At 40.4% G+C, this 26,005-nt stretch overlaps 2 protein-coding genes across 2 annotated transcripts in view; one reads left to right on the forward strand and one right to left on the reverse strand.

Moving 5' to 3' along the window:
- Nucleotides 1–1,474: 1,474 nt before the first annotated feature.
- wnt3 (wingless-type MMTV integration site family, member 3) overlaps nt 1,475–26,005 on the reverse strand; it is a 54,454-nt gene continuing 29,923 nt past the window's right edge. The window contains exons 2-4 of the mRNA XM_049464651.1: nt 18,149–18,390; nt 8,506–8,771; nt 1,475–6,128 (exon numbers count right to left, since the gene is read on the reverse strand). Coding sequence (XP_049320608.1) covers nt 5,649–6,128; nt 8,506–8,771; nt 18,149–18,390 — 988 coding nt within the window. The 3' untranslated portion in view covers nt 1,475–5,648. The remainder of the gene's footprint in view (nt 6,129–8,505; nt 8,772–18,148; nt 18,391–26,005) is intronic.
- Nucleotides 18,264–26,005, forward strand: part of ormdl3 (ORMDL sphingolipid biosynthesis regulator 3) — a 67,009-nt gene continuing 59,267 nt past the window's right edge. The window contains exon 1 of the mRNA XM_049464655.1: nt 18,264–18,399. The gene's annotated coding sequence lies outside the window, so the exon portion shown is untranslated. The remainder of the gene's footprint in view (nt 18,400–26,005) is intronic.

A 26,005-nucleotide genomic window follows, 5' to 3' on the forward strand; every position in this document is an offset into this window, starting at 1 on the left:
TAATAAACCAATAAACAAATATTAGATTCAGCTTTATTAAATTCGGCTATTATTTTAGCTTTTATCTGACATTAAAACTGTTTTGTATGGCTTATCATTTAGCTCTCCCCTAAAAAGACTGTTTATCCACTACCTGAAGCGTGCACTGCTGTGTTCATAGACTGTAAGGGGTCATTGAGTCCTGTTCAGGAATTCTCCGCTCGTTTAAAGCGTGTGTTTTTGCTCGCCCCTCTCTCTGTCATTTGCCTTAGGTGTTATAGATGCCGCAGCTTCCTGGGCTGCAGACTGACGCAAGTGCTGAAATGACAGTTTAGACGCAGACACGGGGATGAGATGGTAGCAGAGAGAAAGATCATTACCCTTTATTAGAGCTGCGTGGGAAACTCACACAGATTGGGGCCTCTGTGTGTTTAAACCAGTAATTAAATTGTGTTTCCATGTGCAGTGCTAATGTTAAAGATTTAATAGTTTTAATAGTTTTTGTGAAAGAAAAAAAAAAGGTACTACGGTGATTCCGGTATAACGCTGCTTTAGTCCAGTGGAGGAGTGGGTGGGGAAAAACGATAGGATTTCGGCTCTTGCTCATGAAGGTTCATACATGCAAACATATTGCCTCCAATTGGCTAACCGCACTTCAACACCAGCAGGTTTTAAAATAGTTTTAAAATAAATAAATTTTTACACTAATAACAGTATTTGCAATGTCACATGTTACTTTACAAAGTGTGTAATGCCCTGCTAAGTGCTGTTCAGCCACTGACCTAGTCTTAGGGTAAAACACCAAATCCAACGGAGATCCTATTTAAACCTGTAGTTACACACACAGGTGGGTAGTCCAGATCCAGAAACTAAAAATCCACCCCATGATTTTTGTTGGTTGAGCTGCAGATTTTACCAGTGTAAACAGTAAACTGTTATAAGCACACACCTACCTATCTCAATTGTACTTGGCTGGTGTTGTTCCTCCATAGACTAATTTCTAACCAGTTTCTTAGCTCTGAATTACTGGGTAAAGTATATAAACACTGATGTGTTATTCGCACAAATAACACAGGAATGAACTGCATGCTGTTTCTAGCGCTGCTATTTAGCACCTATCTGACGAGACGGCGTCGCTGCCCAGCTTCAGCTCTGCCTGTGGGCGGTGCCAAGCCAAGGTGGGTGGGGCCATGAATACTAATTCACGGGTTGATGTAGACACTGTGCTTTTCCTGATCAACTCGTTTTTCTGAATATTTTCTTTTACTAGCTACTGCAGGCAATGGAAGTTGAGGAAGAGTTTCATGTGCAGCATCATAAACAACTCGGAGAGACCTGCTGTATTTCACAAACAACAAGAAAAAGTGGATTTTAGTAGAAGGACACCTTTTAAAATTGGCATGTTAGAAAAGAATAGACAAGTAAATTATCTCAACTTTGAAAGTAATGTGTTTGTGCACAGAGTTAATAAGAAGCAAAAGCATGAGACGGTAGATTGTTCTTCAAATATATAATCTTAGTTCAGTCATACAGATATATACATTGTATAATAAATAATATTTATAAAAACATAACATTTCCAGAAGATAAAATAAAAAGGGAATTATTAACTTTAAAACTTTTTGTACAAAACTTTGGATATAGCAGGGGGAGAAACAGAAAGGGAGTGCAGAAATGAAGGCCGGGCTCCTCAGGGTATGGGGAGGACACTGGGTCGAGACTCAGGCTCAGGGGGCTGCGCTAATGTCTACCTTCTGCTTTTCCAGTTCAGCTTAATTAATGGGACGTGCGTCGGACTGTCGGAACATGTACAGAACCCTCTGCTTGTCTGTTGTGCCGTTGTGAAGCCCGTTTCTTTTACACAGTACATTTACCAGGGTTAGCACCGTCAACACACAGAAAATAAGCCTTGTCTTAGAGTATACAGCTCTGGAGAATAAGAAAAAATTAAGAGAGCACTTCAGTTTCTGAATCAGTTTCTCTGATTTTGCTGTTAATAGGTTTATATTTGAGTAAAATGAACATTGTTGTTTTATTCTATAAACTACAGACAACATTTCTCCCAAATTCCAAATAAAAATATTGTCATTTAGAGCATTTATTTACAGAAAATGAGAAATATCTGAAAAAACAAACAAAAAAAAGAGCTTTCAGACCTCAAATAATTCTTAAAGTTTTAAGAGTTCAGAAATCTGGATTTTAATCCAGTTTTCATGCATCTTGGCGTGTTTTCCTCCACCAGTCTTACAGACTACTTTTGGGTAATTTTATGCCTTTACTCCTGGTGCAGAAAATTCAAGTTCTGCTTGGTTTGATGGCTTGTAATCATCCATCTTCCTCTTGATTATATTCCAGAGGTTTTAAATGTGGTAAAATCAAAGAAACTCATCATTTTAAGTGCTCTCTTATTTTTTTCCAGAGCTGTATTTTACCTTTAATAGGAAATCAGAATTTAAAATGCTCTGTAGTTCAAGACAAGATTTAACCCTTTAAACTAATTTAACACTGAAAGTGTAGATTAAACACTGGCAAATCTACTGTGTAACCTTCACATGTTTACCATTACACAAACTAGTCCTCCTCCTCTTAACTCTCATGTTTCTCCACTCAGTCACATTTTGACGCTATCTAGCCCCTTTTTCTGTATATCCTTCTGTTCTCCTGTGAAGCTTAACACACAAACGGGTGCTAACATGATCTGTGAATCTGATTTTTCCCATAAAAAATGTTTGTTTAAAATATCAGATGGTTATAATTCCTAAGATTAGTGTTATTAGTCATTCATTTTTCTGTAAGTGCAAATTTTACTGTATAAATGGATCCACTTGAGATTCATGGGGACTTTCTTGGTTTTACTTCTATCTGGTGGAAACACTTTGGCTTTGTTTAGACAGGCAGTCAAATAGTCAACCACTCTTGATCTGTTCCTTGGTATCTCATGAGCACCATCATAATCATAACCATCATCATCATCATTATCAAAGACAGGAAAACATGATCTTTATCTTGATGGAAGATCAAGAAATCCAGATACTGATACTCATAATCATACTGATGCAGTCAGTCAGTCATGTCTCTGGATGGTAGATAATCCCATCCTGAAATCTTATCTAAAAGACAATCCAAAGACGAGAACCAAAGCTGTTGTTGATGCTGTCCAAACTTGGCCTTCAGTGCTGGGTTTCAGGCATGAATTAGAAGATTCATCCTTATAAATGTAAATATAATAATGATTTTGCATCACTTTTACTTTGTTTGACGTTGATTTTGTAAGCAGTGTGTGATAAATGATTAGGAACAAGTCGTACATGTTCTCTTACAAAATATGTTCCACCTGTTGAACCATGAACAAGTTAACTAATCCTGCGTTCACACTGGCAGGTGACAAATTGCTAATTCTGCCCCAAATTTGTCTTTTGCGGGTTGACATATGGGGTTAACTGTGGTTATTAGCATGCTAGCTAATCGAGCTAGCTACCATCACTGTTTACTGTCTTCTCCATGCTTTATTTTCTTCTAATTTCCCAGTTTTATGTGCAAACATGCATCATAATAAACTGGAAAAGAAGAATCAGTGGTTATGAGCCTCTCTTCTATGTCGCTTCATGCTATTGTTATTAATTTGCATAAAGTTGAGAAATTCTTAACTCGATATGATGTGGCTCTATCACTGCGTAGAGTTTAGATTCTCTGCCCGAGCCCGACCCGAACTCAGCTCAAGAAAATGGTCTGTGATGTAGGCGTCTGTTTTTTTAATGATATTTTTTATTTTACATAAATCTATGGCGAGATAATCATAATATAGCAAAGTAATAAATTAAACTGTGTTTCTGTTCTTAATAGATATTTTTCTTAAATAACAGGTCTGTGCTTCTTCAGTGTTGCAATGTTTATTAACATCATTCTGAACAGATTTTGCTGCTTCAAACAGCCCGAAAATGTGTGTGAAAAGCTCAGTTTTAAGCCTTTGTTTAAAGTATTTTTCACATTATAAGGTGCACCAGATTAAAGGGCGCAATGGCCCTGAACATCTAGTTCTCGTCTGTTTTTAAACATAAGGCGCATTGGATTATAAGCATTTTAAATGTCACTAGGTGTTGCCATGTAGCAGTTAGTGCTAGTAAGCTGAGGAACCCTGAGTGTTCTAGTAACCCAGGGCGCCATCAGCTAGTTTTAACACGGTAAACTTGCAGACTAGAGTCCAATATACTTGCCTCTAAACGGCGAAAGAGCTGGCGCGTTTAGCGACTAATGCTAATGCTGCTCCAGCTGTGCTAGCCGGGGTTAGCAGCAGGCAACAGGCTAATAATACTCACTTCTGAATGACTAAAAAGCTAACGCTTAGCATGGTTAGCTGCTAATGCTAATGCTGCTCCAATCTCGGTGCTGGAGAACTAAACTCAAACTTCTGTACAACGCTGTACCTTAGTGGAGTGGCTTTACTGCTCCTAATACCTGACTGGTAGAATTCAAACACACATTGACGATTTTTTGGAAAAAAATATAGTGTGAAAAATACGGTACTAAAAATGTCAAGTTTAAATCGGGCTTGGGCTCTAAATTATTGGGGCAGGTCGGCTCAGGCTCGGACAGAACTTAACTTGCACAGACTCGGGCTGAGTCAGGCCGGATTTTTTTTGGCCTAATCTAAGCTAGAAAATGACTGGTCACTTGTTGCTCTGTTGTCTGCTAGTGTGAACGCCAGGTAACAGGGGTGGACACACCTGTAGCAGGTGTGTGTATGTGTGTATTCAGAAGTGTTTGAGAGAGAGATCAGTTGCCACCAATATTTCATTGAGTGATGTTCATTGGCCGCTATGAACCTATCATTTCTGTATACTTTGCATGCCTTTACGCTTAAACAGTAAAGCAGATTTGGGAGATGCAGGTCTATAATAAACAGGCATACTGTATCTAGCAGGCAAGACATGGGTAAAAAGGCTAAAAGCAGGACCAGGAAAACGGGGAAGCGTGGGGTTTTGCGTCAGTTTCAGTAGTATAAGCAGGGCAAAAAGACCCAGTAGCCTTCAGGCTCAGAATGTTCAGTAGTTAAGTATAGGAGTGCCCACAACCCCTCCTCCTCCTCCCACCAGCCCCTCCAGTACTTTCATGTGTGCGTAGTGTGAGAGTGTGTTGGGCAGATTCAGTTTCAGCCGCTGGGCGTCGAGTAGAGATGATCAGAGAGCTAAATGTGACAGGTAGAGTTTACATGATACCAGAAGACATTGAGGGTTTAGGTAATGCGCTATGCGTTTTCACACAGTGAGGTCGTGTGATTTACAAACTGAAATAAATAAAAAATGAGCAGGAATCAACAGGAATGATAACAGTCATCATGTGGTTATTCTGTGATTCTCCCATGAGGGGGGTTGGCAGTCATTGAAGGATGTTAAAAAAGTTCCAGTACAGAAGTGCCACTACCTACTGTTTTTGCTTTTTTTGTTTTGTGTACTGTTTTTCGTTTGTGGTCATCAATGCGGGCGAAATATATATATGTATATATTTATATAGAGATACGTCTTGTGAGTGTTGGTGAGTGTGTGTATGTGCAGGGGATGGATGTCATCTGCATACTCAAGTCCTCAAATCTCTCACTGTCTCTTCTCTCTTTCATTCTCTTCATGTCCACAGTCTTCCCTACCCCCCTACCACTTTTTCCAGCGGTTTCCTCATTTGCACGTGTGCACGTCGTATACTCGTACACATTCCTGGCAGCTGACGTAGCAGCACCAGTGGAAGATGCAGTGGCACTTCTCCTTGCGCTTCTCAGTCCGCGTGTTGTGCCCGCGGCCGCAGCAGAGCAGGTCGCAGCCCTCGATACCGTGAGAGGAGACGTTGCAGACGCGATCCCGCGTGCCGAAGGACCCCGTCTCTGGGTTGGGCTCGCAGAAGTTGGGCGAGCCCTCGTAGTACACCAGGTCCCGCTCGGTGGGGTGTTTGAAGAAGGCGTACTTGGCCCGCAGCGTCTCCACCCAGCCACGCGACTCCCGGTGCTTCTCCACCACCATCTCTGAAGCGCTGTCGTACTTGTCCTTCAGGTAGTCCCCGAGAAGACGGAAGTCTGGCTGCGCCCACCAGCATGTCTTCACTTCGCAACTGCCTGACAAGCCGTGGCACTTGCAGCGTAGGTGCATGTTCTCCAGAATGGTCTGGAATAGAGAGAGGAGGAGACACCTGTGAGATTAGTGTTCAATTACAGTACAGTTTTTTATTTTATTTTACGATCTATTCTTAAAGGGGCACTAAAACCCCTTGATTGTATCCTCAGCTCAGTTGTTGGTTAAGAAGGGCACTGTGTGATGTTTGGGTTTAGAGGCGGGGCAGGACGGAGAGCTAATTAGTTGAGCTGCAGCAGCAGCCGGTATAATTGATTGACTGATTTGCAGACACTCCATCCTCACCACAGTTCAGTTGAACCTGAAAGGGTCCTGCAGAAGTGAAAATTACCTCAATAGAAGCGTATTTTAAAGGTTAGGAAATGTTTATAGAAATTTTAAGCAGGACTAGTATGTTTCATTACTTCAAAGGAACACATTTCCTTTGAATGAGGTTAAGGTCTGGAAAATTATGATCTCATGCTCCCTGAACCACTCTTTCACAATTCCAGCACCATGAATCCTGGCATTGTCATCTTGGAATATGGCTGTGCCATCAGGGAAAAAATAATCCATTGATGGAATAACCTGGTCTATATTCAGTATATTCAGGTAGTCTGCTGACCTCATTCTTTCAGCACATACTGTTGCTGAACCTAAACCTGCAGACCAACTGCAGCATCAACCAACCCCACATAATTTACTTACTTAAACCCAGGTGGAGTACACAGTAGCTAAAGACAACATTTGCAAAGGGGAAGCCATTCCTACATGGGTACATCTCTTTAGCGTTGGTCAGGTCTTGTGTGCCAGGCCCAGCAGGCTACAGGTGTTGTGCAGCTGCCAGGCTCTCAGACAATCCCTCGCAGTGCTTAGCTAATTCCCTCATGCGAGTGTGCCGGTGGCACTCTGCGTCTTTGTTTTGGTTTGTTTGCTCCAGCTATATTTAGCTGTAGAATTCCCCAGCTGCGGCGGAAGGCAGGTGTTTTTGCGCCCCCCTCCCTCGAGGGGCCAGCCCGGGCCTCTGACATCATGTCCCGAACTCGTCGGGCCCACGGCACCTCCCGTGGCCTGCTGGGGAACAATAGGACGCGAGAGGCAGGTGGGGTGGCCTGGGGTCCTGACAGGGCTGCCTGTCTTGCAGCCTGTCTGCCCCTGTGGTCTCTCGCCGCTCCTGTCGAGCGCAGATCAAAGGGCCAGGGCGTGTTGCAGTGTGGTCTCGCCAATTGCCCCTCAGCAGCCTCGGCACTAATAGACTCCAGTGCTGCTCTCTGACAGCGGCACTGACGGGCGAAATCCTCCCTCCCGCCATCCTCAAACCACTAACTGCATTTACACCTCAGTCACGGAATTCAGCAGGGATGCGAGACATGCGAGGCATGAAAGGATCAGGGAGGTAATTACCCAGCAATTTTCAATAGAAATGCTCCTTTTTGGGGTTAAAAGGCTCTCAGAAAAGAGATCAGGCCTTTCCTGACAGTTGATCTGTCATGCATTAACACCTTGAACTGTGGCCGAGACCCACCCAGGGAAAGTACAACCCGGGCATTGTTCATTGTTATAGTATTAAGTACAGTTTTATTGTATTTTTTGTGTTCTAAATTAAATGTAGACCTTACCAGTTCTCTCAGAATAAAGTCTTCCTCTATGCATTTTAGTTCTTTTCCACTAAAATTAAATTAGTGTGCCTTCACATCTACCTTGTTTGGTCTAGACTTACTGATGTTTCAGTTCAGTTGCAACCAAAATAGCAGGGAAAGCACATTCTGGACCAAAGGACCAAAATTTGGCCTGTTGAACCATCGTCCAATTATTCTTTAGTGTTTAAATCACTTCTCTAAATGTTTCAAATTATAGGAAGATTAGGCAACTTAAGCCAATGAACAACAGAAAAAAAAAAGAAGTGATGTTGTGCTGAATGAATCTTCATTATTATCATGTATTATTTTTTTGCAGGCGAGGGGGGCATGCGGGAAAGAGAGAGAGAGAAGGAGAGAGAGGGCGCGTGAGAAAGAGAGAGAGAGGGGAGAGGGTGCATTGGCGAGAGAGAGAGACAGTACAAGTGCCTAACCCTGCGTTCACACTGGAGCGGCGGCGGGTGAAACACTACTGTTAGTTCCGGGTTACGTTTATTGGTTCAACAAGTCTCCTATAGACTGCCTGTACTGTGTATTTCGCGTGCGTTTGTGTGAACCAAACCATACACCCCGTACCGTGACGGTTCCAAAAGAATACACATACCATCACATACCGTAGCAAATACTTTAGTGCGCTCAGTCATAAAACTGCAGTGTGAAACCAAAACTAACTGAACTTAATGTTTAGAAAACAGTGTACCAAGCACTTTCAAGTGTGAAAACGCGTTTAGTTATTTAGTTGCACTAAGTACCAGAAAGCAAGTGTAAAAATCTATGTGTTTTGCTTTACTCACCATTCGTCCAGCTTCGTTATTGTGCCGGTTCATGGCAGAACGGGCATCTGGGCGGTTTTCTCGGGCGTCTGCAAACTCACGAGACACCAGAACCCCAAATTCTGCATCTTCACTACATCCACCCCACTTCCAACCTTCACCCGGTGGTCCTTTGTGATGGGAGTCGCAGCCACACATGGTGGAGGTGCCCTCTGCACACGAGCGCGTCACTGCAAACGCCACGCCGGCTGAGGCAATCGCATGGACAAATGCAGACTCTCTGGTGGCTAGAGAGAGAGAGAGACAGAAAGAAACCGAGAGATATTAGTGGGTATACATTTTAATGCCTATGTGCTATGGCTGAATCCAGCTTAAGTGGTTTCTGTTACGGCAGTACAATAAATCATATTTTTATGTGTTACAAGGCTGGAGGTAGAGTGAGATTAAATGAAATTACATTCCACATTAACATTGGGATTCAATATGTTCTCAGACCATTTATCAAAATGTTGGAAAAAACAAGAGTAATATTAATCCCTATTCTTTTCTCATTTTTTACAAAAAATTGTAAAGCACAGAGTCCAACACTGCTATTAGTTGAGGTTTACACAAACACAAAAGGAACCACTTCTGACACCAATCTTAAGTAAAAAATTAAAATTGCGTTTTAAGAATCAATACAATATTAAAGGAGAACTCCAGTGTAAAATTGACTTTGGGTGTAGTAAAACATGATAAAAAGTACTTACCTTTGTTGAACAGCACACCTCCACTCTCCTGCAGCTTTTCGAGATCCAGTTATTTTGTACTTTATGCCCATCACTGTTATCCAGTGTCAAAGTAGCTCCACACTTCATTGGTAGAATTCGGAGAGCTCTGGCACTGAAAACACTACGGGTTGTAAACAGTTGTTTTTAATAAGCTTCTTGCGCATTTTTAAAGTTAGCAATGCCTTGTTTAAAATTTCAGAGCTTTCTAGATTCTACCATTGAGGTGTGAAGCTACTTCGAGCTGGAAAACGGTGGAAAAAGCAATTTATCTGCAAAGGCAAGTGAATGCTCTCGATATAAAAAGTTTTGGGCAAAAAGCACAAAATTACTGGATTTCAGAAAGCTGCAGAAGAGAGCGGAGGTGGGCTATTCAACAAAGGTTAGTACTCTTTATCATGTTTTACTACACCAAAAGTCAGTTGTACACCGGAGATCCCCTTTACCCTGCATTGAATCTCAACTTTTTTTACTAAAGGTTGGTGTCAGAAGAGGTTCATTTTGTGTTGTGATTAAACCTCGACTGTTTCATAGCAGTGCTGGACTGGCTTAGAATTTTTTGTGAAAAAAGAGAGAGGAATAATGAATAATATCACTACTCTGTTTTTTGCTACGTTTTGATGGCAATATTTTACACCTTAGTTCTTCTTTAAAGCTCCACTAGGTAGGATTGAGATTTTGTGCTTGTGGGCTCCCCCTACAGTTGTAGAGTGTAATAAATGTTTCAGGCGGATTAGTTTCTCTCGTTTTCTGGCTTTCACAGACATATTCGGTCTTTTTTCAGCTTCTGCCAGAGTGTCTGTATGTTAGTTTGTAAAGAATGAACCAGTAGTTCTTGTAGAATTGTTAGAACTAAAGGTTGGAAAGCAGATCGCAGTTTCAAGCTGTAATTTTACTTCTTTAAAAAGATCAAAAATCAAGGAAATCCTACCTAGTGCTGCTTTAACGTAACATAACATAATATTGCTCCTGTGTATATTTAAAAACAGCATTTATTTTTTTTTTTTGTCTGAGGTTCCAGTCTGCTTTTTTATAAGCACAACTACTAAGAATATGTTGTCAGGTGGTGTCTTAAGGGCACAGATCGTTCTCTGTAATGGTCTCTGAAATATTGACGGGACTTTTGACAGGACAGGCTCAATTGTTGGGCTTGTCATTTGCGCGTAATGCTGGCTGTGGTTTTGATGACCCTGTGTTCTCTTAAAGGCACGTTGCTTTCTCTCTGGATTGTGTTTCAGGAATGCCCTCCCCAGCTCGGGCCCTGTGGCCACGTGTGTGTGTGTGTGTGTGTGTGTGAAAGCTAGCAATAAGCTTGCGTGTTTGCTTTCTGAAGGCATGTGCTGAGAGATGGTGTTACGCCTCCTTTGAATGCAACAGCTTATTATGTAACCAGACACCATTGTTTCACAATCATAGCACACACTTACTTGTGGCTCACCCAGTTTTGCTCTGGACCCCCTTGCCTTGTCCCTCAGGGCCCAGAGGGGAAAATGCTTCTGCTGCTGAATCGACACACAGACGTTCCAACCCGGCCAAGATCTATCTACTACTGCCTGATCGCACATGTACATAAACACACACACACACACACATTTCCAGACACTCTGCAACAGAATGCAACAGACATTCCAGCTCCTCTGACACACACACACACACACACACTTACACACTCGACCTCCCATCCTGAGCACATTTGCACTTCTACTAAGAGTTCCCAGACTCAGCCTGGTTTCATAGTTCATGTGTTAGAAAGAGAGAGAGACTCGAACACTGTCATTCTCAGCACTGCAGTAACACTACACAATTTTAGCCCAGTTATTTAGTCGGCAACAGTTTTTGTGTTTTTAGTTTTTGACAAAAACTCTCGGCGCTCGCTCAGTCGCGTAGCGTGAACTACTGAAAGATGCTTGCTGAACCGTCAACACAAATTTCAATATTTCACTCCTCTGCATTCAGAGAACATTAGTAAGAAACTCTCTCTTTTTTTTACCCAATAAAAAATATAAAAGATGAGTACAAAATCAGATAGGCATAAATTCTTTTTAATTAAAACATTTTTTTAAACGTATTTATTTTTTTAGAAGCTGTCCATGACCCGCCCAGAGCCTGCCCATGACCAACTTCTCAAGTCTCCCAGATATCGCGGGAGTCTATCGCATATCAGTAGCAGATCAATGATGCCCATTGACCTGTTTCTGGCCTGTTTCTTTGTGAGTCAGACAATCAGTTTATATTGTGGACGGGCAGTGTTTTTTTTCTTCTACTGGACTGGATGCATTCAGGAGCATCGTGGCTCCTATCAAAACTGTCTGGTAAAAGTGAAAAACTATAGAAGTCTTGCTCGCTGTACAGTTTGTAATAGTGATTTCAGCATTGATCACAGTGGACTAAAAGATTGCAAAAGTTAATGTGACTATACAGTGGCTTGCAAAAGTATTCATACCCCTTTAACTTTTTTCACATTTTGTCACCTTACAACCACAATGTTAAATGCATTTTATTGAGATTTTAAGTGATAGACGAACACAAAGTATTGCATAGGGATGAAGTGGAACGAGAATAATGCATGGTTTTAAAACATTTTATCAAATAAAAAACTAAAAAAGTATTTAGCCCCCCTATATCACCCATATCAAGCCAGGTTGGATGGAGAGCGTCTGTGAACAACAGTTTTCATGTCTCTCCACAGAAGACTCAAGAATTCAAGGAGATTTTATTGTCATTCGCATCACATGTGGTACATGAGGTGGAACGAAATTGTGATCACACGATCCAGTTTACACCCAAGAGCTGTTATTAAAATAGATAATATAGATAAAATAAAGAATACAATAAAAAAGAGAATATACAAAATAGATAAGATAAGATCAGTGGGATTTAGGACTGGATCGTTTTAACACATGAATATTCTTTGATCTAAATCATTGCACTGTAGCTCTGTAGTGCTGTATGTTTAGGGTCATTGTCTTGCTGGAAGGTCTCAAGTCTTTTGTTGCCTTCAGCAGGTTTTTGTCCAGGATTGTCTTGTATTTATCTCCATCCATTTTCCTATTAACTCTGACCAGCTTCCCACATCTGTCCCTGCTGAAGAAAAACAGGTCTACAGCATGATGCCACCACCACCATGCTTCACAGTGGGGTGATGTGTGTAGAGGGTGATGAGCAGTGTTTGTTTTCCTCCCCATATAGCGCTTCGCATTAAGGCCAGAGTTCAAGTTCAACATTGGTCTCATCTGACCAGAGAACCTTCTTTCATATGTTTGCAGCAACTGCTTACTGCAATTCATATGTTTCTTTTAACAATGATTTCTTTTTGACACTTCTCCATAAAAGGCCATATTTGTGGAGCGCATGACTTATGATAGTTGTTCTGTATACAGATTCTCCAACCTGAGCTGTGGATTTCTGCAGCTACTCCAGAGTGACCATGGGCCTCTTGGCTGCTTCTCTGACCTATGCTCTCCTCGATACCCTGGGGGTACCCCCTCACTGTACCAGCACAACACACATTAACACCTTATACACCACCACCATGCTAATCAGTGCTAATCAGAGCAGTGCTGAGAATACCCCCCCCTATCTATCCTGTTGAGTCTACTGCTGCCTGATCACACATGTACATACACACACTCTGCAACAGACATTCCAGCTCCTCCGACCTCCCATCCTGAGAACATTTGTGCTTCTCCTAAGGGTTGCCAGATCTCAGCCTGGTTTGATTAGTTATAGAGTTTGTTAGTTATAGAGAGAGACTGGAACCCTGTAAGGTTAGCTGTAGTTCTCCCTCACGCCAGCACACACAGAACTGCAATTCGTACCGGGAAGAAAGAAAGAAATGTACAGAGCGTTCCAGAAGTGTTTTTCTTTCTTTGCGAGAGGGATTTTTCTCAGAGTAACAAACACGTTGCATCAGTTTGCGTCAGTGTTTACTACGCTCTCTCTCACGCATTCTTCGGCCACACGCAGCGCGAGTCTCTGCACGGTTGCGTAAGATAGGCTTAAGAAAAAAAGGTGAGGTGAGAAGCGATGGTTTTTCATTGACCTGGCTGAGAGTGTGACTCAGGTGGATGTTGTCATTCTGGGGAGGAACTGCTGAGTCATTCATTTTACAACTTTACATACTTAAAATCCATTGAAAAAAGTTAGAATTTTTACTAGGGATGGGCAATAAGGCCCTAAAATGTGTCACAATATTTCAGGGTATTTTTGCGATAATGATATTTATGTTGGTATGACAAAACATGGTATTTAAAACAATAATAATAATTTAAAGAATGTACTACTGCAAGTTTATAAATGATTAGTTTGTAAATATTAACTCACCAAATCAGTGTAACAATAAAAATGTATAGTGCAGCATCTCCTATTTTGATAAACATTTCCGTTTCAACATCAATGTAAATGTGCCAGAGTTAGCTAAAAAGCTTATTTTCATCTGTATTCCCTGGGGCATCTAAACGGCAAACATACAATTACATGTAAATATATTAAATAGCTTTCAAGTATATTGTGATATCACTATAAGGAGTTATATCATGTCAGAATATTTGGTTATACTATTGCGTACGATACGATATGGTACATCTCCTACATGGTACTATAATTTTTGATTGTAGTTTTGATTTTTGATTGTTTAAGAAAACATTACAAAACATTACAAAAGCAGCACCAGTAGTAAAGCAGCATAAAGTTATCCAAAAGCAGTGTGTAAGACTGGTGGAGGAGAACATGATGCCAAGATGCATGAAAAAAACTGTGATTAAAAACCATCAGGGTAATTCCACCAAATATTGATTTATTTCTGAACTTCTGAACTTTATGAATATGAACTTGTTTTCTTTGCATTATTTGAGGTCTGAAAGTTCTGCATCTTTTTTGTTATTTCAGCCATTTCTCATTTTCTGTAAATAAATGCTCTAAATTACAATATTTTTATTTGGAATTTGGGAGAAATGTTGTCTGTAGTTTATAGAATAAAACTAATGTGGTCTCTTTTTTTCCAAAGCTGTATATGTTAGCTAAACTAAGTGCCATCTCAAAGATTTGTTAGACATATTTATTTAAAAAGCGCAGTAAATTTTTATTCCCCTAAACAATTTTTAACAAATATTTTTGGCCACATTTTTGGCACCTCTAGTCTGTGTAATATTACCTATCCTAAAAGGTGAAAGGTGAGGTGAGAGGTCAGGTTTATTAACCTGGCTGGGAGTGTGACTCAGGATGTCGTCAGGTGATTTTTTTTCCTCCTCATCATGCTGTCATACTGGGAAGGAACTGCTGAGTCATTCATTTCAACACTTTTTTAAAAAATTTAGTTTTTTTTTCTTCTGAAAATTCTTAAGGTGCTCAGCTTTTCTTGTCTTGTTTTATGTTTTACATAAAGCCTGAATTAATTTGAGAACTTGTCGCCGTTATAATAAACCACCACAATAAGTACACATATTTTACAGTATTCCTAATAATCACAACTCCACAGCGCTGTCGTTATGTTATTAAGATACATTAATGTTAATAGATTTTTATAAGTTTCTCTGGTCATAAATCTTACCTGCGGAGAGTTTCTGTAAAAATGTAAGTAATTTTCTTCTGTATTTCCACTTAATGCTACCTTGTGTTTATCAAACTAGTACATTTAACACTGTTTTAAGTTGTTTTCCAGTGTTGTTTCAGCCTGTACTCTATTTTAAAGTAAGACCTGACTGGCTGAATCTACTGTTAGCTTAGTGGGTTAGCCAAATCACCGGGGAAGCTAATCCCCCTTTAGCCGGGTTTACTAGCCTTACATGCGGCCGGTGCACTAAACTTTGCTTATTGTTGTATCAAATCTGAACTAGTGGGTCTGGGTAAATTTCACACTTTTACAGAAATTTATGAAACATGTTATATTTCTGTTTTCTATAACTAAAATGTCAGTATATATGTATAGTATTGTTAAAAACGAAGGCTTTCAAAGCCTCATTAATGTTCTGGATCATATTTTACCCACACATAAACATTTGAGTAAAGTGGACATAACAAACCTGTATAGAGACGTGAAGCACGGTGTCGCAATTAACTAAGCTACATTAAATTATATTAAAAGAATAATTGAAATAAAAACTGTTGTGTTTATATAAGTCGATATAAAATAAACACTAATTGTGTTTCTTGTATAATTACAACATTTCATATTTAAAGTACAGTTTTTATTGTAACAGAAATGTACCTAAATTAATCGATTTTGAATCAAATAACGTACAGCAGCGTCATGCTGCAAAATCACATTATGAAGCTTTTTTAATTTAAGCGAAGATTACTTTATTATCACTTATATAAACCGAGTTCATGCAAAGTGACCATGCCAATAGATTTTTATTGTAGCCTACTTTATATATTTGCATCAATAATTGATGAAATTACTGTAGAAACGATAGGGTCCCCATGATATTTATCATCATATCACACAGCACTAGTGACAAGCCTACTTGTGAATCAGAATCGAATCGAACTGGGAAATCAGTGACGATACCCACCCCTACTCTTAATGTGTGTTTTACGTTTTGTATGTATGTTCTGTTGTTGTTTTATTCTAAGGGGACACAACACACACACACCGCTTCACTGCTCTTTTCTCCTGATGTTTGTGTGTTTGGGCACACACCTCTCAGGGTGGGAGGCCAGAATGAGGCCCGGTTGGTTCTGGCAGGCCCAGCTGGGTTGACTACAACAGAGTGCTGTGAGCTGAGGGCCCCAGGAGCTCTGGCCCCGAGCCAAACGGAGCGCTGCTCCCGCTACCTGCTGGGCCCATGAATCCGCCTTTGTCTCTCTGGTGTCACACTGTATTACCCGCACAAAAGGGCCCGGCACCCCCACACCCCCACAGCCCAGCTTAGCTCTGCCCAGAGCCGGCCTGGCATTCCCAACAGGAGCACCCCCCCATTTATCCCAGCAGCGACATGCACACACCAACCATGAACCCTGGAGCCTTTCTTTTTCCTTCTCACCCCGGGTTGGATTGTTTCTTAAATAAACCCTCAATATATTGAAAACCACTGGCTTCCCTGTATCTTCCTCTCTCTCTCCTTCACTCTCTCTCTCTCTCTCTGACCTCTCCCCCTCTTCACCATGGCCAACCTCTCTCCTCTGCCCATCACTGCACCCCCTTCCTGATGGGGAAGGTTGGGAGATTCCCTTTCAGCCCGTTTTCATGACACAGTCAAAAGGGCGTGTGAATGGGGCGTTCGTGGGAGCCGGGCTGTAAGAGGCACACAGAGATGGCTCATACTGGCCTTCACGCACAGTAGGGGTTGAGCGGAACCCCCCAACACCCCCCATCTCAGCCCTTTTCTATTGCTTGTAATCTCATTTGGCCTCCCCATCTCTCTCTCTCTCTCTCTCTCTCTCTCTCTTTTTCTCTCTCTCATTCACTCACTAACACTAACACTCGCGGCCAGGCTAGCGCTGCTCTCCATCAGGGGCTGCTCATCTTCACCCTCGGGGATCTGGGGATCTGCCGCAGAGGGAGATAAGGAGATAAGGAGATAGGCCACCTCCACTATCTGTCGCTCAGCAGAGTTTCTGCTCATTTAGATCACCCATTGTCTTCTTCACTGTCTTTTGTTTAAAAGAAATGCAGGAATAAAGGCAGAGGAATAAACATAATCGCCAATTTCACACTGTGAGTGTTATTAAAGCATGGCGGTGGAGTTTTTTCAGCAGATATCCGTTACGTCTGCACAATTTTTGGTTGCTTTTGTCTGTGATATACTAAGGGGTGTAACCTCATTATGAACCCAAGGGTTCGGTACATTTTTGTTATGTTTTCGGTACGTTTTTTTTAGTAGGGCTGCACAATATGGGAAAAATGCGATTTCATTTTCCAGCAGGACTTGGCACACTGCCCACACTGCCAAAAGTACCATTTGGTCTTATTTAATATTCCAATTTTCTGAGGCACTGATTTTTGGGTTTTCATTGGCCTTAAGCCATAATCATCAACGATTAACTAAAATAACCGCTAAAAATAGATCACTCTGTGTTTAATACATCTATATAATACAGCTCTGGAAAAAAATATAATCAAGAGGAAGATGTATGATCAAAAGCCTTTAAAACAATCTGAACTGCTTGAATTTTTGCACCAGGAGTAAAGACAAAGTTATCCAAAAGCAGTGTGTAAGACTGGTGGAGGAGAACATGATGCCAAGATGCATGAAAACTGTGATTAAAAACCAGGGTTATTCCACCAAATATTGATTTCTGAACTTTATGAATATGAACTTGTTTTATTTGCAGGTCTGAAAGCTCTGCATCATTTTTTGTTATTTCGGCCATTTCTCATTTTCTGTAAATAAATGCTCTAAATGACAATATTTTTATTTGGAATTTGGGAGAAATGTTGTCTGTAGTTTATAGAATAAAACAACAATGTTCATTTTACTCAAATATAAACCTATAAATAGCAAAATCAGAGAAACTGATTCAGAAACTGAAGTGGTTTCCTAATTTTTTCCAGAGCTGTATGAGAGTTTCAGATTTTGGACTGAATTACTAAAATAAAGTAACTATATTAAGGATATTCTAATTTTTTGATATTGACTTTATTGTTATAAAGTAACTGACATAAAATAGTAGTCATTGGGACAGGCCTGCTCTAAACCATGTGTTAAACCCTCAGCATCTTCTGTATTAGTGGTGGGTTCTTGGGGAACAACCATTCTAAATGATGCATTTTATTCATTATATTATTATTAATTATTAATTATTCTAAAACCAGTGTTTCCGTAAGTGTATTCTGTTCTGATTGTATCTCAAGAGCTGATAAAGCCATTAGCTACCTGAGCACACCTTCAAAGTAATATTCCAAAGCAAACACATAGCAGAAAAGTGATTGACATTCTGTATTTAATGTATTTTACCTTTGTCCAGCACAGGACCGAAGATGGCCAGGTTGTCCTTTATGGTGGTGCAGTTCCATCTGCGGCCACGGAACTGATGCTGGCACTCCTGGATGCCCAGTTTGACGCCCTCGGCCACGCTGGGCATGATCTCGATGTAGTTGCGGCAGAAGCGCAGCTGCTTGGGAACCAGGCCAGGAATGGATCCGCAGAGGATGGGCTGGGAGCCCAGGGATGAGTACTGCTGCCCCAGAGCCAGGGACCTGCAACAGGTAACGGGAGAACATGCATCAGAAAAACTACCCATTACATTAGAGAGGGTGGAAGTGTGTACAGCGTGTAAGATGTACAGCATGTTACAACACAAGTACAGTATAGTACAGTTTTTCAGTCGATACGTAGAGGAAAAGTAAATGCAGTCAAGAGACAATGTGTAGTCTTAGAATTTTCCTATTGTTTCAACACTTTGATTTCTTTTGTTTTAGAAATATGAATTTTAGTAAATGAGAGAGAATAGAGGGACTGTGTAGAAGAATCCATTGGGGTCTTCAAGGAACCATCAACAATTTTCTTCCAAAAACCTTTTCTTGAAAGAAACTCTTGCATGGCATGCATTTTTTTTTATTTCTCTTTGCTATTTGGGCTAATTGGCACTTTATTAGTGTAAAAACAAAGAAATGTCTTTTTACATAATATAGTTTCTGTATGTCCACATATGAGGACTTTAGTTTTATATTTCTATAGAACACAATGAAGTTTGTAGTTAGTAATGATGTGCAAAACATTTATTTTGTGCCTGAGTGCAAAATATAAGTAGAAATTTGGCTCATTTGAAGATTCAACTTCAAAACAAAGACATAAAGTAAATAGCATAAACTTTTACTGTATTTACTGTTTATTTAAATTTCTGAAGAAAATCATACTGTAATGTGTAAAATTCTTTTGCCACCACTAAGTGACAGTATAATGGCCTCTTAAGAGGACACCAGGCCCTTGTAGAGCAACATTTTAGAGTTGTGCTAGGACGTTAAAGCATTTTTAGGGGCTCCCCCACACTGTCAAGAGGGGTTATATAATTGTTCTGTAAAATTCTGTTTACACTAGTTAAAAGTAAAAAAGGTGTGTAACTATAGGTTTAAATAGGATCTTCAGTGGATTTGGTGTTTTACAGCAGTGTTTCTCAACCAGGGTGCCGCCTGGCTTCATCGGGGGTGCCGTCAAAATATTGCGCTTCACGTGCATATTTCCTTTCCAGAGTCAGCTCGTGTCGGGGTGTGTCCCAATTCACAGGCAGCATACTCTGAAGGATGCGACCCACAGAGGCGGTGTATTACTGCGCAGCTGTGACGCAATCTGTCTTCGAATACAGCCTCTGAAGGATGCAGCCCCTAAATTGGGACACACTGTAAAGTTTTTGTCCCCCCACGCGATGCACGCGCTATTTTATTTCATATTCCGCCAGCAACACCCCTCGTTCTCACCTGAAGTACTGCGCCAGCACCTCCCCCCCCGTCCGTAAACTGGGGTGCCTTGACATCTCGCATATATTTAAAGGGTGCCGTGATAGAAAAAAGGTTGAGAAACGCTGTTTTACAGAGATTCTAAGACTCGGTCAGTGGCTGAACTGCATATACTAATCATATATGACAGTAACATATGACACTGCAAAGACTGTTATTAGTGTAAAAAATGTCTTTATTTTAAAACATTTCTAACTGTTGTTCATCTCGCTGCCTCCTGGTGTTGCAGTGCTGTTAGTCAATCAGAGGCGATATGTTTGCATGTGTGAATATTCATGAGCAAGAGCCGAAATCCTATCATTTCTCCCCTCCACCCACTCCTCCACCGGACTAAAGCAGCGTTATACCGGATCACCGGAGCACAACTAGACATTTTAGAATGAATTAAAAAAATTAAGGAATGAGACAAAAAAAACACTAAAACCACCTAATTCCTCAATGTGGATAAAATAACTCTATTCTTATGTTCCATCTGAAAAGATTATTTTTAATTTATGCAGTTTGGGACAATTCGTCACTTTTATGTTATCTTCCAACCATTACAAATTGAGAATTAATATATGAGGTAATTAATGACCTTGATGTGCTTGTACAAAGTAATGCTGTCCTTCACCGTTTTTATAAATATGCATACCTTGTGTTTATTATATAACATATTCACATTTGTTAACTAACACCTTTATTAATTAAAGTATTTATCTTTTTGTTAAGTAAACATATTGATAAAAAACAGTTACTCAAGGAAAGTATACTTTAACAGTGTATAATGGCCTTATACACTTAATGAACATTACATTTCATTACATTACATTACATTTGGCAGATGCTTTTGTCCAAAGCGACTTACAATAATGAAGTACAAAAGTAATAGAAGTTAAAGGTAGAAACAAGCAGGCCTCCCCACAATACACAGTGTCTGTTTACCAAGAAAAATGAGACTGATCCAGATAAATAGCGTATGTGTTTGTTTGTGTTCTTCACTGGCTTTAAGAACACAGTCATTAATCGAGTTAGACCCCATTAATCTGACTGTAATATTATAACCATCCTACATGCAGCAGTGTTGATGTGTTGATATTAGAGCATCGTTTCATCCTCAGATGTTTATTTGTAGTTATTTAACTAAACTGTTTTTGTTCTTCGCTGTCTTTCTGAACTTGTATTAATTGGCTGAGTCTCACATTTACTTAACTTTCACTGAGGTGTAACCTTTGATACCTGAGATCTGAGTCAGACTCTTGGCTCGCTGCCTTCCGCTGCCTTGTGGTGTGCAGGACTGTGGTGTTTAAGTGTGAATGCTTGTGCGCAGTAGCTGACTGATAGCTGACGAAAGGCATTCCAGAGAGCGAGCGCTGCTCCGTGCGGAGCATCTGCCTAAACACGGCCTCGGTACCACCTCACCAAAACAGCCGTGCCAGAAACCATTACATTTCATTCACATAATTCATTTTAATTGCCTTCTTTTTCACCCGAATGTAAGAACAAAGAAAGAGAAATGCTATGACATTCACCATGCCTGTGTTTTAACATGTTTGCTGTTATGACAGGCTCAAACACAGCTGAACTCCCATCCTCTAAGCAGTAGTTCTGCTTAGTTTATTCAATATTATATGTCAAATAAACTCATTTACTTTCTCCGTCTCTTCCTCTCACCCCTTTCTGGAAAGGTTAATCAAATATTAGATCATATTAAGTGCTTTAAAAGTGTGTGTGGGAGGACAGTTACAGCTACCTTTAATCCTCTCTCTAAAATCTCATTCTGAGCTCACCATGCTGCACAGAACTCACTTCCAACTAGTTGTGACCTTAGGTTTCTATTAGGGCTGTCAACATAAAAGCGTAATACACATGATTGATTGATTGATTGATTGATTGATCAGTAACATGCTATTGTTTTTCAACCCATCTAACAAATATACTTCTTTTTAATTGAGCTAAACTGCTGACAAAACACGCAATTTATTTTGATATTGTAGCCAGATAATATACTGCTATAAACAAACGCTGTCTCTGCTGCTCCATGCTGTTTACACACTGAGTGCACAGTATGTGCAGCGTTCACAAACTCATCAAATAATCCAGATTATAGAAACTTTCCCAACTACAGGTGTGAAAACGCTCTTTTTATACTTAGCTAATTAAGATCTAATTCAAAAATCCTTACAACCAAGCTGAGATGTTTAAAATAAAGTAAAAAAAGTTTCCTTTATCCAGTTTATCATGCATTATTTATTCCATCTCCTCTTAAACATACAAGAATATGTTTACATTCAATCTTTCAAATACAGTTATGTAGCCACTATAAAATCTTGTCTTAAGAATAAGTGCGGTTAAACGCAGAATATTTTTGTAATTAATCTGTTTAATATTTTTAACCGATTGACACCTCTGACTGGTTGTTCCATAGTGACTAAGTTGCTGTCACTCGTTCAAATGCAAGGTCATGCTGCTTTCCCATCAGCAGCCTGAGTCCGAGAGAGCACAATTGCCCATGCTCGATTTGGATGGGAAGATGTTGGCTTTTTTCCTAAATCACCAAATCCTAGGGTTTTAAAATTGCTGGCCCATTGCTGACACTGATGTGCTGATGTGTCAACTGCACACAGTCAGTGAATGTCTATTTTCTGATCTATTTTCATACATAAGGAGCACTGGATTATAAGGCGTAGTAAGGAACAGGTGTGTCGCCATGTTTTCCTTCAAATTCAGCAGGTCTCTGCGCTGGGTGATAGTGGGGGGGGGGGGGGGACTAAAAGCAAGTAAAAAAGACTGTAATTCATAAAATAAACACCTTCTTTCAAAAACAAACGAACGCTGAATGTTAATCTACACAGATTTCTCTCCTGAAACAAAAAGGCGCTTTTGTTTATTTACAGTAAATTTAGATTAACAAATTTCTCCAGCACTAAAGCTGGAGCATTAGCATTAGCATTAGCTGCTTAATGCTAGCGCTAGTAAATGCCGTCTTACAGTGCTACACTGAGGTACCCTGAGTGTCCTGGAAAATAAGGATGCTATCAGGTATTGGTTTGTCCTATGTAGCTTGTTTTAACACGGTAAACACGCAGACTACAGTCTGATATACTCACGCCTGACGGTAAAAAAAGCTAGCATTTAGTGCGGTTAGCGGCTAATGCTAATACTGCTCCAGTCTTGGTGCTGGAGAAACTTTACTGAAACTCTTGTATAACTCTGTACTTTAGTGGAGTGGCTTTACTGCTCCTTAATACCTGACTGGTAGAATTCATACATAAGGAGCACCAGATTATAAAGTGCAATGATGATTTTTAGGAAAATTAAAGGATTTTAATATAGTCAGAGGGTATGTATTGTACTACTGGATGTCTGTGTATGAGTGTAATTGACCCAGACGTTAGGTAGACCTCTTTGCCGCAGAGGGCAGGTCCTGTTTGAGCCCTGAGGTGTGTCCCAGACCCCCCCGTGGTCTTCTGCAGGATCAGGAGTAAACAACCCCACTGATCAGAGAGCACTCACTCAGCATGACCTCATGCCCCTGCAGGGCGCAACCCTATCGCCAGCACCGAGCCCACTGACAACACCGCGGCAGCCGCCCCACAAAAGCCCTGCCATTGAAGTCAGGGGAGAAGAATCCACCTCAGAGGCATCTCTTCTCCCCCCTCCACTCCTTTACTCCACTCCTTTACTCCTCCACTCCTTTACTCCATGTCCATGTACTCTAACTCCTGTTTGATGTCTCATGAACACACAGCACAGAGCTCAGCACTGTCATTGTCCTGCATGTATCAGAAAAAGAAAGAGAGAGAGAGAGAGATAAAGAGAGGTAGAGAGGTAAAGAGGGAGGTCTGAGGCTTTGTGGAGTCTCGGCAGCAGCTTTCACTGAAGGAACCTTTGATACCTGAGACCTGCGTCAGCTGGGTGTGCCGCCACCTCACACACTCCTACAGTGCACCGATATAATTGTGTATTTGGTACGGGTGAACGACAGAGACACACAAAGAGATTTCACAGACTTGATATAATTAACCCCTTAAAGTTCTGCTGAAAATACAAAGAACCTACCGGTGGGTCCAGGTGTCGCCCACTTATAGAAGATAATACTGTTGGATATACCTGTATATATATTGATGTGAAACATCAATAAATTAAAATCTTAAATTAGTTTGAGCTGCTTAAAAGTTTTTCAGTGCTATTTGTTCCCATGATAGACAGTGTGATAGCTGATGTGTGTGTTCAATGTAAATTCTGTCTCACTTATCCTTGTTGTGTCTCATTCTACCTCGCACTACATCTCTATACCTCACTCTATTTCACTCTGTTTCACTCTACATCTCTTTTCTTCACTCTACTTAGCTCTACATTACTGTACATCACTCTGATTCACTGTGCCCTACTCTACATCACTGCACCTCACTTTATTTGACTCTACAATCTCTTTACCTATTTCACTCTGTTTCACTCTACATCTTTTTTCCTCACTCTGGTTCACTCTGCTAAGCTCTACTTTAGCTACATTACTTCCTCGCTGTCTGTCACTTCCTTACTCTACCTCACTGTACCTCCCTTTACCTCACTCGATTTCACTCTACTTTGCTCTACTTTACATCCCTCTACCTCTCTCTAATTCACTCTGCCTCAGTCTGCCTCACTGTACCTCTCTACCTCTCTCTATTTCACTCTGCTTCTCTTCACCCCACTCTATTTTACTCTATTTAGAGTGATGTAGAGTGAAGTAGAGCTCAGTTTCACTCTGCCTTACCCTGCCTCACTGTACCTCACTTTACCTTTCTCTATTTCACTCTAAATAGCTTTAATTTACATCAGTCTACCTTCCTCTGTTTCACTCTGCCTTACCCTGCCTCACTGTACCTCACTCAATTTTACTCTTTTACTCTACATCTCTTTTCCTCACTCTATTTCACTCTATTTAGTGAGGTAGAGTGATGTAGAGTAAATTAGAACTTTACCTCTCTCTATTTCACTTTGTTTCACTCTACATCTCTTTTCCTTACTCTATTTCTCTCTACTTAGCTCTACTTTACTCTACATCACTCTACCTCGCGCTGTTTCACTCTGGCTTACTCTACCTTGTTTTGTAATGTGAGCACCGTCTCAAGTGTGGAGAGCTCCCTGCGTACAGAACAGGAGAAATGCAAGTTGAGTTTGCTGTTATTCATAAAGTTATTACAGCTCTTTCGACGTGTTTTTGTTGTGAGAAAGAGTATAATATTAATAATAACAAAACATATGAGTTATCTTAAAACCCATTTCACTGAATTGTAGTTTCCATACTGTAATAAGGCTTAAGGCAGGGTTTCTGCAGATCCGGCAAAGTCTTGAAGGGCATAAATTAATTTATTAATTATTTAATTTGACTAAACGAACAAAGGACATTCTTTTTTTCCTTAAATTCATTTTTGCTATTTTGTTGAAGCAAAAATGCCCTTAATTTCATTTGAGTGGTATTAAAAGTCTTAAAAATTCTTAAATTGAAGTGAGTTTTGAGATTTAATGGGTTCATCTCTTGCTTTTAATACAACACATTAAATACAATAATTAAATACAGCCAATTCCACACCTTAATCACATGCTGTCCTCAGGTATCCATAATCATTTTCCCTGAGCTATGACTTAAGCCCATACATGCGCCAGATGAGCCCCTGCAGTGGTGCTTACTGGAAGCAGAGCTCCTTCCCCTTCCCATTGCTGCTGACTGAGTGAGTAAGTGGCATAATTATACAGTCTGCTAACTGTGCATCTGTCCATTAATCTACCCGTATGGATGACTACCACGTACGTGTGCACGTTGAGCTGAGCTGAGCTGAGCTGTGGGTGCTGTGTGAAAAAAAGTATAGAAAGAAAGTTTTCAAATTGCAAATTACACCAAATCTAATCAATTCTGAATTTTAACAATGTTAATAGGCTTAAACATAATGTAATTTAATATATTTAAATAGACATAATAGAGTGTAAGAGACATACTTTTTTATTGTCATTGTGATGTGAGTTTTCACAAGGAAAAAAATGTCTGTATTACCTGTGTGCAGCTACAGACAGGATGCAGAGTGAGGTAGAGCGAGGTAGTGTGTTGCAGAGTAAGGTAAAGCTAGGTGAAGTGGGGTATAGTAAGGAAGAGCACAGTAGAGTGAAGTAGAGCAAAATAGAGCAAGGTAAAGTGAGGTAGAGCGAGGTAAACTGGTAAAGAGTAAGGTATTGCTAGATAGAGTGGGGTGTAGTAAGAAAGAGCACAGTAGAGCACAGTAACCCGGCCAGAACCAGTGCACATTCTGCCCGAGCCCGACCCTAATTAAACCCGGCATTTTTTTTTACCTTTCGGGATGTTTAAATGTGCGAAATCTTTTCAGAATTATGTTAACAT

This window comes from Astyanax mexicanus, chromosome 15, assembly GCF_023375975.1.
Source record: "Astyanax mexicanus isolate ESR-SI-001 chromosome 15, AstMex3_surface, whole genome shotgun sequence".
In the NCBI taxonomy this organism is placed as follows: domain Eukaryota; kingdom Metazoa; phylum Chordata; class Actinopteri; order Characiformes; family Acestrorhamphidae; genus Astyanax; species Astyanax mexicanus.